This window comes from Sus scrofa, chromosome 6, assembly GCF_054392235.1.
Source record: "Sus scrofa isolate SSC_HxYL_T2T_F1_AM1 chromosome 6, Sscrofa_HxYL_maternal_Yorkshire_Landrace_v2.0, whole genome shotgun sequence".
NCBI classification, from domain to species: domain Eukaryota; kingdom Metazoa; phylum Chordata; class Mammalia; order Artiodactyla; family Suidae; genus Sus; species Sus scrofa.
This window is the reverse complement of record NC_139388.1, coordinates 143,106,972-143,119,477: the sequence shown is the minus strand read 5'-3', so window position 1 is coordinate 143,119,477 and position 12,506 is coordinate 143,106,972. Positions and strand designations below refer to the sequence as shown.

The 12,506-nt window shown below is 41.0% G+C and overlaps 1 protein-coding gene across 8 annotated transcripts in view; it reads left to right on the top strand.

Annotated features, from left to right (window-relative positions):
- Positions 1–12,506, top strand: part of TNNI3K (TNNI3 interacting kinase) — a 279,187-nt gene that overhangs the window by 243,170 nt on the left and 23,511 nt on the right. For 2 of the 8 annotated variants that reach the window (XM_084964691.1, XM_021096476.2), the window contains one exon: positions 10,429–12,434. The exons of the other annotated variants lie outside the window; for them this stretch is intronic. In XM_084964691.1, the coding sequence (XP_084820817.1) occupies positions 10,429–10,456 (28 nt within the window). In that variant the 3' untranslated portion in view covers positions 10,457–12,434. Of the gene's footprint in view, positions 1–10,428; positions 12,435–12,506 lie in introns of those variants that run through there. 8 annotated transcript variants of the gene reach the window in all.

Below are 12,506 nucleotides of genomic sequence, written 5' to 3'. Positions count from 1 at the left end.
TGGTGTCAGGATAAGGAATAGGAAGTAAGAAGGAAGAGAGATCATGTTATTCCCTGCCTACTCAATGCATCATTAGTTCCTACCTTGTTAGCATTCTGCTCACACTGATAAATCAGGTAGGAAAGTTTTCAGCTGAAAATAACAGAAAATTCACTGATAGTTTAGTAAAATAGGGGCTCATTTTCCACACATAATAAGAAGTCTGGAAGGAGATAGTTATGAGCAATGGATCTGTTACCTGGTAGGCCTTAGAGGACCCAGGCTCATTTTTTCCCTCTTCATCATCTTCAAGATATTGGTCTGTCTTTCTCATGTTTGTAGTTACTTAGTCACAAAATGACTGCAACAGCTCCACGCACCACGTCTTCGTTTAATGTAGGCATAGAGCACCAGTGTGAACCAGCATGTTTTCTGTCTTATAGTCTTTTAGCAGAAAATCAAAAGCCTTCTGGGAATATCAACAGCAAGTTAATGGTCAGAAATCTGGCCTGGCACTGGCATCAGGTAGAAGAGAGGCTCAGGAGGAAGGGGTGATTTGCTGATAACAGAAGTGGTAATTTATGTGCTACACCAGAAAAGGGTACCAACTTAGCATCAAAAATGTCTGTGTCAAATCCTGGGTCTGTCTCCTAAGCACAGCATGATCTTGGGCCTGCGTTTACTATAGTTATCATATTACCTTGCTTGGTTTTTGCAAGGATTGGAGAAAATACATATCAAACACTTTATATCATCCCTGGGAAGTTTGTGTTGTTTTAAACTAGAGCTAATTGTCCCCTGTTTCATGATTCTACCCAGAGGTGTATAAACATCTTTCTGAGGCTGAGAAGAGAAGGCCTCTGTCTGCCAGAAATTTGGATTCCTAATTCAGGCACTTTCTTCTCCTTTTTATCACTTATTCTCTTTGAGATAGTAGAACACTCCTTTTTCTCATTAAGTAGCGACTTGGCCCATAAATTTCTCATAGCTTTTCCTCACCTATCTACACGACTTGTTTGTCAAATTCAACACTATTGACCATTTCCTAGTCAAGCTGCCATTTGGATTAAAGTCAGGGCTTCTGGATGTTTTCTATCCAGCAGCTATTTACATGAAAATGACAGAAATCAGGGGAAATGACTTTTGAGGATTCCAATTCTTTTTTTGTAATCCCTGAAAACAAAACTGTAGTTAATTGTAAATGTGCCTGCTAAGTGCTAGAGCATTACATGAAAAATGGAAAAGATTTAAAGTGCTTTAGAAACAATACATCTAAATATACTGTTTTTACCCAAATGAGCATTTTTCATTCTATTTAAAAAAAAAAAAGTTTATTATTCAGGGCAAGATGAGGTTTATACTTTTTCCTTCAATTATATTTTACCAAATCTACATAGAGTGAAAAATTATGGAATCATAAAATAAGAAAAATAAAATTTGATGACAAAACACCATGTTAAAATGTTGGTCTTTATATATAAAAAATATATATACTCTTTTTCAAATAGTTTTCCCTTATAGGTTATTACAAAATAGTGAGTATAGTGCCCTGTGCTATACAGTAGAAACTTCTTTGTTATCTAATTTATATATAGTATTTTGTCTATGTTAATCTCAAATTCATAATTTATCCCTCCTGTCTTTTTTATCTCTTTGATAACCATAAGTTTGTTTTCTATGTCTATGGGTCTATTTCTGTTTTGTAAGTTCATTTGTATCCTTTTTTTAGATTCCACATATAAGTGATATCATATATTTGTCTTTCTGTCTGACTTACTTCACTTGGTATGATAATCCACCCATTATTTCATTCTTTTGTACACCTGCAAATGGCATTAATCAATTCTTTTTTATGGTTAAGTAATATTCCATTGTGTGTATATACCACATCTTCTTTATTCATTCCTCTATCAGTGGACACTTAGTTTGCTTCCATGTCTTGACTATTGTAAATAGTGCTACAGTGAACACACTGCGCGGGGTGCATGCATCTTTTTAAATTATAGTTTCTCTGGATATATGCCCAGGAGTAGGCTTGCTGGATCATATAGCAACTTCAATTTTAGTATTTTAAGGAATCTCCATACTGTTCTCCTTGGTGGCTGGGCTGTACCAATTTACATTCCCAACAACAGTGTAGGAGAGTTCCCTTTCCAGCATTTATTGTTTGGAGATTTTCTGATGATGGCTGTTCTGACTGGAATAAGATAATAGCTCATTGTAGTTTTGATTTATATTTCTCTAACAATTAGCAATGTTGAACATTTTGTCATGTGCCAAGCAGAAGAGGGAAGGAAAAGTGTCCTTGGGAAAGGAAGCAGCAGAGGCAAAACTAGGGAGATAGGAACCTATGTGAAACCTTTGGGAAATAGCAAAGAAGAATTGGATATGACTAGAGCAGAAGAGTTGTGTGGAAATTTAAAGTTGGCAGAAGTAGAAATAAGAAAAGAGCCTGGAGGCAAGTGAGTTCAATACCCAAGGAATATTGGAAGGAAGGGAACAGCTTTCCTTTATATAGCTTCCCTTCCAGTCACTAAGACCTCAGACTCTTCATCCAGTGAGCATATAAGGCTTTGGATGGGACTGGATAAAGCAACCAGTAGTCTTTGTTGAAAGTGCACTGGAACACATCTCTAAATTTCAAGTGATTCTGGGTGAGCATGATTTCTGCAGCTGTGTTTACAAAGAGTCATCAGAAAGACTCAGGTGAGTAGAGAAGATGTGGTGATACAGATGAGACATGAGTGACATAGACAGAGTAAAGCTCCACCATGAACCCAAGAATGGCCCCAGGCAGCACTGCAGAAGTGGCTCTTGGCACTCAGCTAATATGTGCTGATGACACCATGCACACGATCCTCTATTTATGAGGCTATCTCTTTAAATGGTAAGGATCCAGGCATCATGATTTTAAAAGAAAAAAAAAATGAGAAAGAAAGAAATTAACTTACCCAGAGGTTTTACAACTTGTAGTTTGCTAATCTCTAATGCTGAAAGGTGGATGATGAAACTGAGACCTACTGAGTTAACTGCCCGGCATCTCAACCATATGCCTTATTCCTCTTTATATGCATCTCCACTCCCACACCACTCCCATCTGCCTTCATCCTTCAGTGTCTAGAATAGCACCTGGCACATGGTAGTTCCTCATCAAAAGTTCATTGAGTGAAAGAACCAACACCTACCAGTGACAGAATGCTATTTATACTGTTATACGTTCCTCATTAGACACTTCATACTATGTTCTTCTAAATGGGCATTCCACTGCAGCATGCCTCACTCCACATGGAAAACTTCTCTCTTAACAAGCCTTGTGACTGAGCAGACTGCGAGCCCCCAAAGTTGGCCTTTTCTGCCTCTCACTCCGGAAAATGACTCACCATGAAAAGCCTTAGATGACTTTTGCTGTCTTATGAGCTTTGTTCATGACAAGACACTTGAAGAAGAAAACATTCTTGGCTCTTTAAAGTTGATGCCAGTTTTGCATGGTTAACAAAGACATTGTCAGAGAATTTGTTTTTAGATCAACCAAGCACACAAGTTGCTCAGTCCATACTGTTTGACTGGCCTGAGATCACAGCAGAGGTGCCTGAGGTTAAGAATTGGCTGTATGGAGTTCCCATCGTGGCACAGTGGTTAACAAATCCAACCAGGAGCCATGAGGTTGTGGGTTCGATCCCTGGCCTTGCTCAGTCGGTTAAAGATTCGGCGTTGCCATGAGCTGTGGTGTAGGTTGCAGACGCAGCTTGGATCCCGCATTGCTGTGGCTCTGGTGTAGGTCAGTGACTACAGCTCTGATTAGACCCCTAGCCTGGCAACTCCATATGCCATGAGAGCAGCCCAATAATTGGCAAAAAGACAAAAAAAAAAAAAAAAAAAAAAGAAAGAATTGGCTGTGGAAGAAAAGTTAGTATGACTTAGAGGGCCACATGTGCTTTTCTAGTTCATTCACTCAGACATTTTTTGAGCACTTATAGTGGAGTTTGGGAATGAACTTGCCTAAGGCCCCATCCCTTCTCTCTCTCTCTCTCTCTTTTTTTTTTTTTTATCTTTTTGCCATTTCTTGGGTCTCTCCTGCAGCATATGGAGGTTCCCAGGCTAGGGGTCTAATCAGAGCTGTAGCCACCAGCCTACGCCAGAGCCACAACAATGTGGGATCCGAGCCATGTCTGCGACCTACACCACAGCTCACGGCAACGCCGGATCCTTAACCCACTGAGCAAGGCCAGGGATCGAACCCGCAACCTCATGGTTCCTAGTCGGATTCGTTAACCACTGCGCCATGACGGGAACTCCCCCATCCCTTCTCTTAATGAACAAATAATTTCACTCTAGTACTCCCAGTGCTCTTGTCAGAGTGAGTCCATGGAAAGGTGGAAATGCAGAGGCACTGCTAGGGGTTGAGAACCTGATGGTGACTCTCTTGCAATGTTCCCTTAGGAGAAAAGGTTTGTTCAGTAGGCACATCCCTCTTCAGAATCTTGCACATCTGCAGAGAATTTTGCATTCTCACTACAACAGTCACTCCTTTTCCATTCCTCCTTCTTCCTTCTACTTCTCTTCCTCTCGTTTTCTCCAAACCAAACCTAAGCAAGTCTTCATTATCCAGAGGCAGCTGGTGCTACAGTGGGAGAGTGTTAATGCTTAACATCTTGTCACTTGCAAAACTGATGGAGTCATCCTTTTTGTTTCAGAGTTTCCTGCTTAGGGGTTGAAAAGCTAGATTGATGAGCATTACTAGAGAGAAATATTTTTTGAGAAGTAAGTGAAGCTGACGACACGTTACTTTACAGTTTAGCGAAATTCAGCAAATCTAATTCTATTATACTCTCAAAGTTTCACAAAAGGGAGACCTGAAAGCATATTTAAGATGAATCTTTATAAAGATTTCAGAAGCCACAACCACATCTGTAAGATTCAGATGCATCTGGTGCTGACAGACCTTTGTTTTCTTATAGACTAAAGGGAGTAAATAATCTTCCAGCAACTAATTATGTTTAAATAAAGTTATCTTGGTGATGCAGCTCCTGCCTCTTCTCCCTTGAAAAGATTGTCAAGCAGTAAAACATAGTCATGTTTTTTAATTCAAATGCTTTTCAAAGTTTACATAGCCAAGATTTACCCAGGCACACCAAAATAGAAGCTTCCTTTACAAATCAGATAACAGAGTACTAAAATACAGATTTTATAGAGCATTTAAAGCCAGATGATTTAGGCTCTTGTTTATTTTTACAATCAGGTATCAGATGTGGTCTAATAAATGCATTCTTGCCAAAATGTCAGGAGCGATTGTTTTAAGGCATTCATCTACAACTCTGCTTTTGTTTGAGGTTCACTAGCTGAAAGGATTTTATGATGCTTTTTGACAATTAGTGTCATTATGTATATACTTGTACTGAAATGTTCCTTATTAAGTCCCAGAGAAACATTGAGATGAAGGTTCATTTTAATAGAAATTCCCTTTTTTTTTTTTTTTTGCTTTTTTAGGAGGCATATGGAGGTTCGCAGGCTAGGGGTCAAATAGAAGCTACAGCTGCCAACTGGCCTACACCACCGCCACAGCAATGCAATCAGAGCCACGTCTGCAACCTATAACCACAGCTCCCATGGCAACACCAGATCCTTAACCCACTGAACGAGGCCACGAATCAAACCCACAACCTCATGGTTACTAGTCGGATTCATTTCCACTGTGTCACAATAAGAACTCCTCTCTCTGATATTTAATAATCATTCATGGATTTCCCATTGTGGCTTAGTGGTAACAAACCTGACTAGTTTCCTTGAGGACACAGGTGCGATCCCTGGCCCTGCTCAGTGGGGTAAGTTTCCGACATTGCTGTGAGCTGTGGTGTAGGCTGGTGGCTATAGCTCTGCTTCAACCCCTAGCCTGGGAACTTCCATATGCCACAGGTGCAGGCCTAAGAATGCAAAATAGTAATAGTAATCATCATCATCGTCACCATTCATTAAAGAAGGAAATTCTCAATAGAACTTATTGAGAATTTATTATATACTGTACATTCACTAATTTACTATTCCCAGTTACCAGCAGGATATATATATTTTATATATATAATCTCCATTTTGAAGATGATAAACCTGGTCAAAACAGGAAATATGCCCTGAGGTGGTAAGGAGGGAAGCTGGAGTCTACCTTAGTCTGACTAATCTGACTAATCCCAAAGCCCATGTGTACTCTTTCCAGGAGAGCATAAGAAATTCTCTTTGGGGCGTTCCTGTCATGGTGCAGCAGAAACAAATCTGACTAAGAACCATGAGGCTTGGGGTTCAATCCCTGGCCTGGCTCAGTGGGTTAAGGATCCAGCGTTGCCATGAGCTGTGGTGTAGGTCGCAGATATGGCTCAGATCCCGCATTGCTGTGGCTCTGGCATAGGCCGGTGGCTACAGCTCCGATTCGACCCCTAGGCTGGGAACCTCTGTATGCCATGGGTGCAGCCCTGAAAAGAAAAAAAAAGAAATTCTCTTTGGAACTCATGATGAAAGCAAGGTCAGGGCTATGGTTAAATATGTGAGGAGATGGCACAGATTGGACTGTGCCCACCTACTCCAAAGATATGTTGACTGAACCCTTACTACCTTAAAATGTTATCTTATTTGGAAATAGGGTTGTTGCAGATGTAATAAGTAAAAATGAGGTCATACTGGAGTAGGGTGGGCCCTTAATCTAAAATGAGTTGTGTTAGTATAAGAGGAGGAGAGAGAGGCACACAGGAGAGAGCCTAACTAAGACATCAAGGCAAAGATGATGACACCTACAAGCCAGGAACATCAAGAACTGCCAGTTGTCAGAGTTCCCGTCGTGGCTCAGCAGAAACAAATCTGACTAGCATCCATGAGGACACAGGTTCGATCCCTGGCCTTGCTCAGTGGGTTAAGGATCCGGTGTTGCCATGAGCTGTGGTGTAGGTCACAGGTGTGGCTCAGATCCCACATTACTGTGACTGTGGCATAGGCGCTGATTTGACCCCTAGCCTGGAAACCTCCATAAACCACAGGTGAAGCCCTAAAAAGGGAAAGATAAGATGAGATAAGATAAAATGAATTGCTAACTGTCACCAGAAGCTAGAAACAGGCATGGAACAGCCTCTCCCTCAGAAGGAGCCAACCCTGTCAAAACCTTGCTTTTGGACTTCTAGCCACTAGAACTGTGAAAAAATTAATTTATGTTGTTGTAAGCTGTCCAGTTTGTGGATTTGTTACTGCAGCCCTAGAAAACTAACAGGGGATAAGAGAGCTTTATCAGGCCCAACCTGAGACTTGATGCCCTGCCTGAGAAGTGATAGTCACTTATTTTTCCTTCATCATTTGTGATTCTACAGAAAACCCACCCCTAATGCAATGTGAGACTTGAAAGACATTTTTGGTGACTTCTCAGGAAAAAAAAAAGTGTTTATATATATGATTCACCAAAGTTATGGTCATATTGTAACATTTTATAATGCCCATACAAGTCACAATGACACTGGGAGAGGATGTGCTTTAACTGAAGTTTCACTCTGATGGTTGCTATTGGCAACCAGTCCTACAAGAGGCGCAAGTGAAGGCCTAATTAGGGCAGGAGTCAAGAAGAGATCACAGGTAATTGAGGTCATACACAACTGAGGTCGGACAGGTGACCACCATCCAATGTAGTCACACTAAGGAGATCAAGGTCTGAGGCAGCAGAGACAACAGGTGAGGACTGGAGACTGAACACTGATGGAAACAATTAAAAGCTGAATCTGACAAGGACATCAGAGCTAGGTCAAACAAGAAATATGATAGAATCTAAGGTAAGTCTGAGATTTTCATCTTCAGAAACCTAGTATCCCTCAACTGACTCTTCTTTAGACTGGAGACCTTTGGCTGTTAAAAGGACTGTACCTCTACCCATGCCAGCCTAATGCCAACAGAGCCACTTTACCTTCCTCATTCCCTCAAGGTGCTGATACCTGACACAGGTGAGAAAGAAAATGTGGACAAAGAGCACACAGCACTGACGTCTTTAGGCGCCTCATAGAGAATGGAGAGATCATCCACCTGCTCACAGAAGTCCTCCTCGGCAATCTTTGAGCCAGAACTTCAAGGGCAGATGATCCTTTTTTTGTAAACAACTTCAGTGTTTCAAGATTTTTTTAATAATCTAACCATTTCCCTTCATTCTGAAATTTCCTACCAGCCAGGAAAAAAAACAAAATAGCTAATGTTAAGACTAGAAAGTGAATGCTGCTGTCCACTCATTCATTCACTCACTTGGTCAAACATATTTACGAGCCTGGGGAGGGGGTTCATAACTTCCACATGTTTTGGTAAATGCTAGTTCCTGACTTGAGACAGTAACAGTACAGACAGGAAGGCATCATCAAATCCATGACCTACGATGAAGTTAAGTACCTAGAATCAAGAAAGCAAGTCCTTCCACCATGGGGACTGGTATGTGGGTGGAACTGTTTGTGTATGGGACGGGGTGAAGGGAGAGATGGAGCTGATATGAGATGAAGAGCAGAAGTAGTCCAGGCCTCCTGCTGGGCACCTAAGCCATGCGGCCTCAGCAGCAATGGCACGGTCAGCCCTGTTTTATAGACACATCATTTCCACAGCTCTGTTGTGGCCTAGATCGGAAAAGGGGCTACCTCATGGCAGAGGAAATTAGTTATAGTATTGTCAGGTTCAGGCTTTAGTTCATCGTGCTGGGTTTAAAAGAGGAATGGCAAGACTTGGGGAATATCACAGGTTACAAATAACATGGTTCCTACTTCGCAGATGAAGATGGCCTTACAGAGTCCCAATCACTATCTCAGACATTTTTTCTTCAGTAGAAATAGTGGATATGTGCCCTCCATGTCCACAGCCCTTATTACGACAGGTTAAGGCAGCTTATTCCAAGGATTTTCCAGGATTAGAAAATTCTCAGACAATATATCCTTACTGACAGTTCACACAAATGATCTCAATAATCGTTAACCACACGGTAGACGATATTTTCTTTAGCAACTTCTCTCCAAATGTGACAGCAGTCTAAAAGGAATATTTACAGTGCATGTTCCCATAAGCAGAATTACGAGGAAACCCCGATAACAGTTTGAAACACCACTGTCCCCAGCTCTGTTGTGGTAGGTTATTCATAGCATGTCCCCATTTTGGCAGATGTGATTCATTACTGTGTATCACAGGGATCATTCTCAACACCTGTGGACACTTTTTATGAGCAATGTATCTGTAGGGGTAATTCTGTTAAAGGAGGTTAATGACATTAATCCCATTTTACAGATGGGAATAAAAGCAACTGGTTTATCATATTTTCTCAGGTCAGATAGTAAATCAATGCCTCATTTACATTCATTAGAATTTTCACTCCATTCAATTTCAAACTAAGCTCCTTCCCTAAGGCACTTAATTGGCATCAAGAATTTTCTGGCATTTGCTCCTCACTGATTCTCCTGTCAGTTGAGGCCATATATGAGCAAGGCGCTGGTTTAATGGTACGAGACCTGCCAGGAAATTGTGAGTGGGTCAGCTGAGCCAGCCTGTAGAAGGTAGTTTAGGATCAGTGCAGGGGTAGCCTTCAATAACAATGGTTAGCAATAGTGGTATTAACGGAGGGCTCCATATGTGTGGGCCCTGTGTTGAGCATTATGTATGATCTATTGCTCATAACTCATAGTGGCGGCCTCAGTTAGACCGCATTTTTCAAATGAGAAAAGGGAGGTTCAGAGATTGGCTTGGGTAAGGCATACAGCATTAAGCAGAAAGAGGATTTGAGACTAGACCATCTGAAGACAGACTATGGTTTCAGTCACTAAGCCTGTGGTTCTCAAATGTTACTATTCATCAGAATCACCTGGAAGCACCTTAAAGCACAAATCACTGGGCTCACTCCCAGAGTTTGGTGTGATGCAGGGTTGAAATTTTGCGTTTCTAACCACTTCTCAGGAAAACTGAGGCTCGCGATCCAGATACCATGCTTTAAGAACTGCTTTCGGTAATATTTAGTGTGATTTGTCTTTGACTGTTGTTCAGCACACAGTGGGAAGCCATTCGCAGTTTTGGTGGAAGTCATGACCTGGCCAGAGTTCTGTTTTTAAAAGATTAATCTGGCAGCTGTGTACAGGGTACCAGAGGACAGATGGCCAGCCAGGAGGTTCCCAGCTAAGGCAAGCAGAAACAGAGAGACAGCAATAGATGTGGGGAAGTATTGCCCCACTGGAGGGAGAGAATTTGCTGATTGAGGAAAAAGGGGTCATCAGAGGTGACCCTCTACTTTTTTTGGTCTGAGTGGCCAGAAGAGTTGTCACACCATTTCTAGAAATTGAGAGGGCACAAGGGAGGTCCACCTACTTGTGCATTTTATCGCCTGTTTCCACAGAGCTTCTTACCATTTGTTCCCTTTTTCTACTGTTTTTCTTTATGAGATTTCCAAAGTGTTTTCCTCTTCTTTCCTTATAGGACCAGTGTATCCAAAGTGCAGCTGTAGAATCTTGCTCTCCTCTGATATGCTATTCTTATTTCCAGAGGACCTCTGATTGTCCACTCTCCCTGTCAACTCCTTCATAGCAAGGCAGCGTACCTCGCACGCTGCTCGAGGGTTTTAATTGATACTACCAGTCGTTAGTAAGTTTATGGCTTCTCGGTTTTCCCTGCAGCCTATCTGGGGAACACACAGTCAGTGATAGAGGCCTTATAATCCATCATGAATGGTGTTCAAAATAATACCTGTTTTTAAGCTCAAAATTGTTGTATTGGTTTTTGGTCTCACATTTTGCTTTTATGTAATTTCTCTTCCATAAATAAAGAATGCACTCTTAAAATCCCATTTACAAATACACATCCTTGAGGGAGTATTTAGTCTTCAATTTAAAACAAATTACCTTACCTTAAAAGTACAATTTTTAAAAGTCCTTAAATTGATTTTTCTAAACTAAAATAATAGGGAAGCTAGAATAATAGGAAAGAAAACTTCTGAGACTCTCTCCATAAAGTAAGTGGTTTTATAAAACAATCCCACAGAATGTATCTTTAAAAGGAAATTTGATTTTATTCATGAAATTTTTTTTCAAGTGAGGATAGGTATCTGTGATGAGGGTATATTATGGCTGAGATAAACCGAATGTTAACATTTATAAGTTACTATTCTGTTGTTAAATGCTTGTTATCTGTGCTTTGATTATAACAATTAGAACAATTCTTTTTCATTAAATATACTCACAGAATTTACCCCCTACTTTTCTTGAAAATCTGAGACCATCTCTCATGGTTGCCACAAACTTTCTTCCTTAGTCCCTCCAAACCTCTCAAGTTCTTCTTCTCTTTACCTTCAGATAAAGAAACAGTGCCCCTCCTTTCTAAAGCTCTCACCTTCCTCTCCAAGGCCTTGCTCTCCACTCATGCTCCCTGCCCAACCCCATCACTTCCTCCCTTCCTCTTTCTCAGCCTCCACTCATCTCCTTCAAACTTCTCTCTCCCTTCTGTCCCTGACACCAAAACTGATGCCTGACAACTTTGAAAAAGCAACAAGCTCCTTGTTCGGCCTCCGTCTTTAATACAATGATAGCCAAAGAGAGGAAAGGAGCCCCTGAACATGGTAAGAGGTATTTGGGTCTGGTCCACTTCAGGGTGACAAAGATAGGAGTCCTTCTGAAACATGTCTGAATAGCTGGGTGGGGAACCTGAAATCAGCCTAACAGAAGGCAGGGAAGCCCCTCACTACACTGGTCCTGGAAGTTGCACCTACAGTTATTTCATCCTGGGGTGTTTGCTTGGGGCTCTAATCTGCTCAGTTGGTGACATGGGAGCAGAGGTGAAGAGAAGCCTGAAGAGGCCCCAGCAGTCCCATGGCTGTGTCAGGGTCCTGCCAGTGAAGGCACAGTTCCACTTTCTCTGTGCCCTAGGTGAGCTCACTGGACAGTGTTCTCACAGCTATTTCTCCTTTGGACAACAGCTCAGCCTTAGTTTCAGAGCATTTTTTAGCAAATGTCCTCTCTCCATCACCGTGGGGGTTTGCAGAGATGAAATGGTGATATTTTTCGAGGTTGTATATAGTAGTGATTAAGAGTAAACTCTCCCAGGCAGACTGGCCAGGTTCACATTCCAGCAATGACATTTCCAAATATGATATTGGCCAAGCCAGTTATAATTAACCTCTTTCTATTTGCTTCCTCATCTATAAAATGATGAAAATAATAGTACTTATTTCATGATTACTGTGACGATTAAGTGAAACAATCTATGCAAGTCCCTTAAAATAGTGTCTGGCACAGAGTTACTGCTCAATAAATGTTAGCTATTGTATGAAATATATATTCTCATACAACAAATTCCTACCTGAATATAAACATGCATATATATGTGTTCGTGGGTGTATATATACATATGTGTATATGTGTGTGTGTGTATATATATATATTATATATATATATATGTATATTCCCTATTAAATGCTACTGTTTCATTTCCGTGGAGCCTTTTTCATTTCTTTTCTTTCTCCCTTCCTTAGTTTAACAAATAATTGGTAAGGACCCACTATA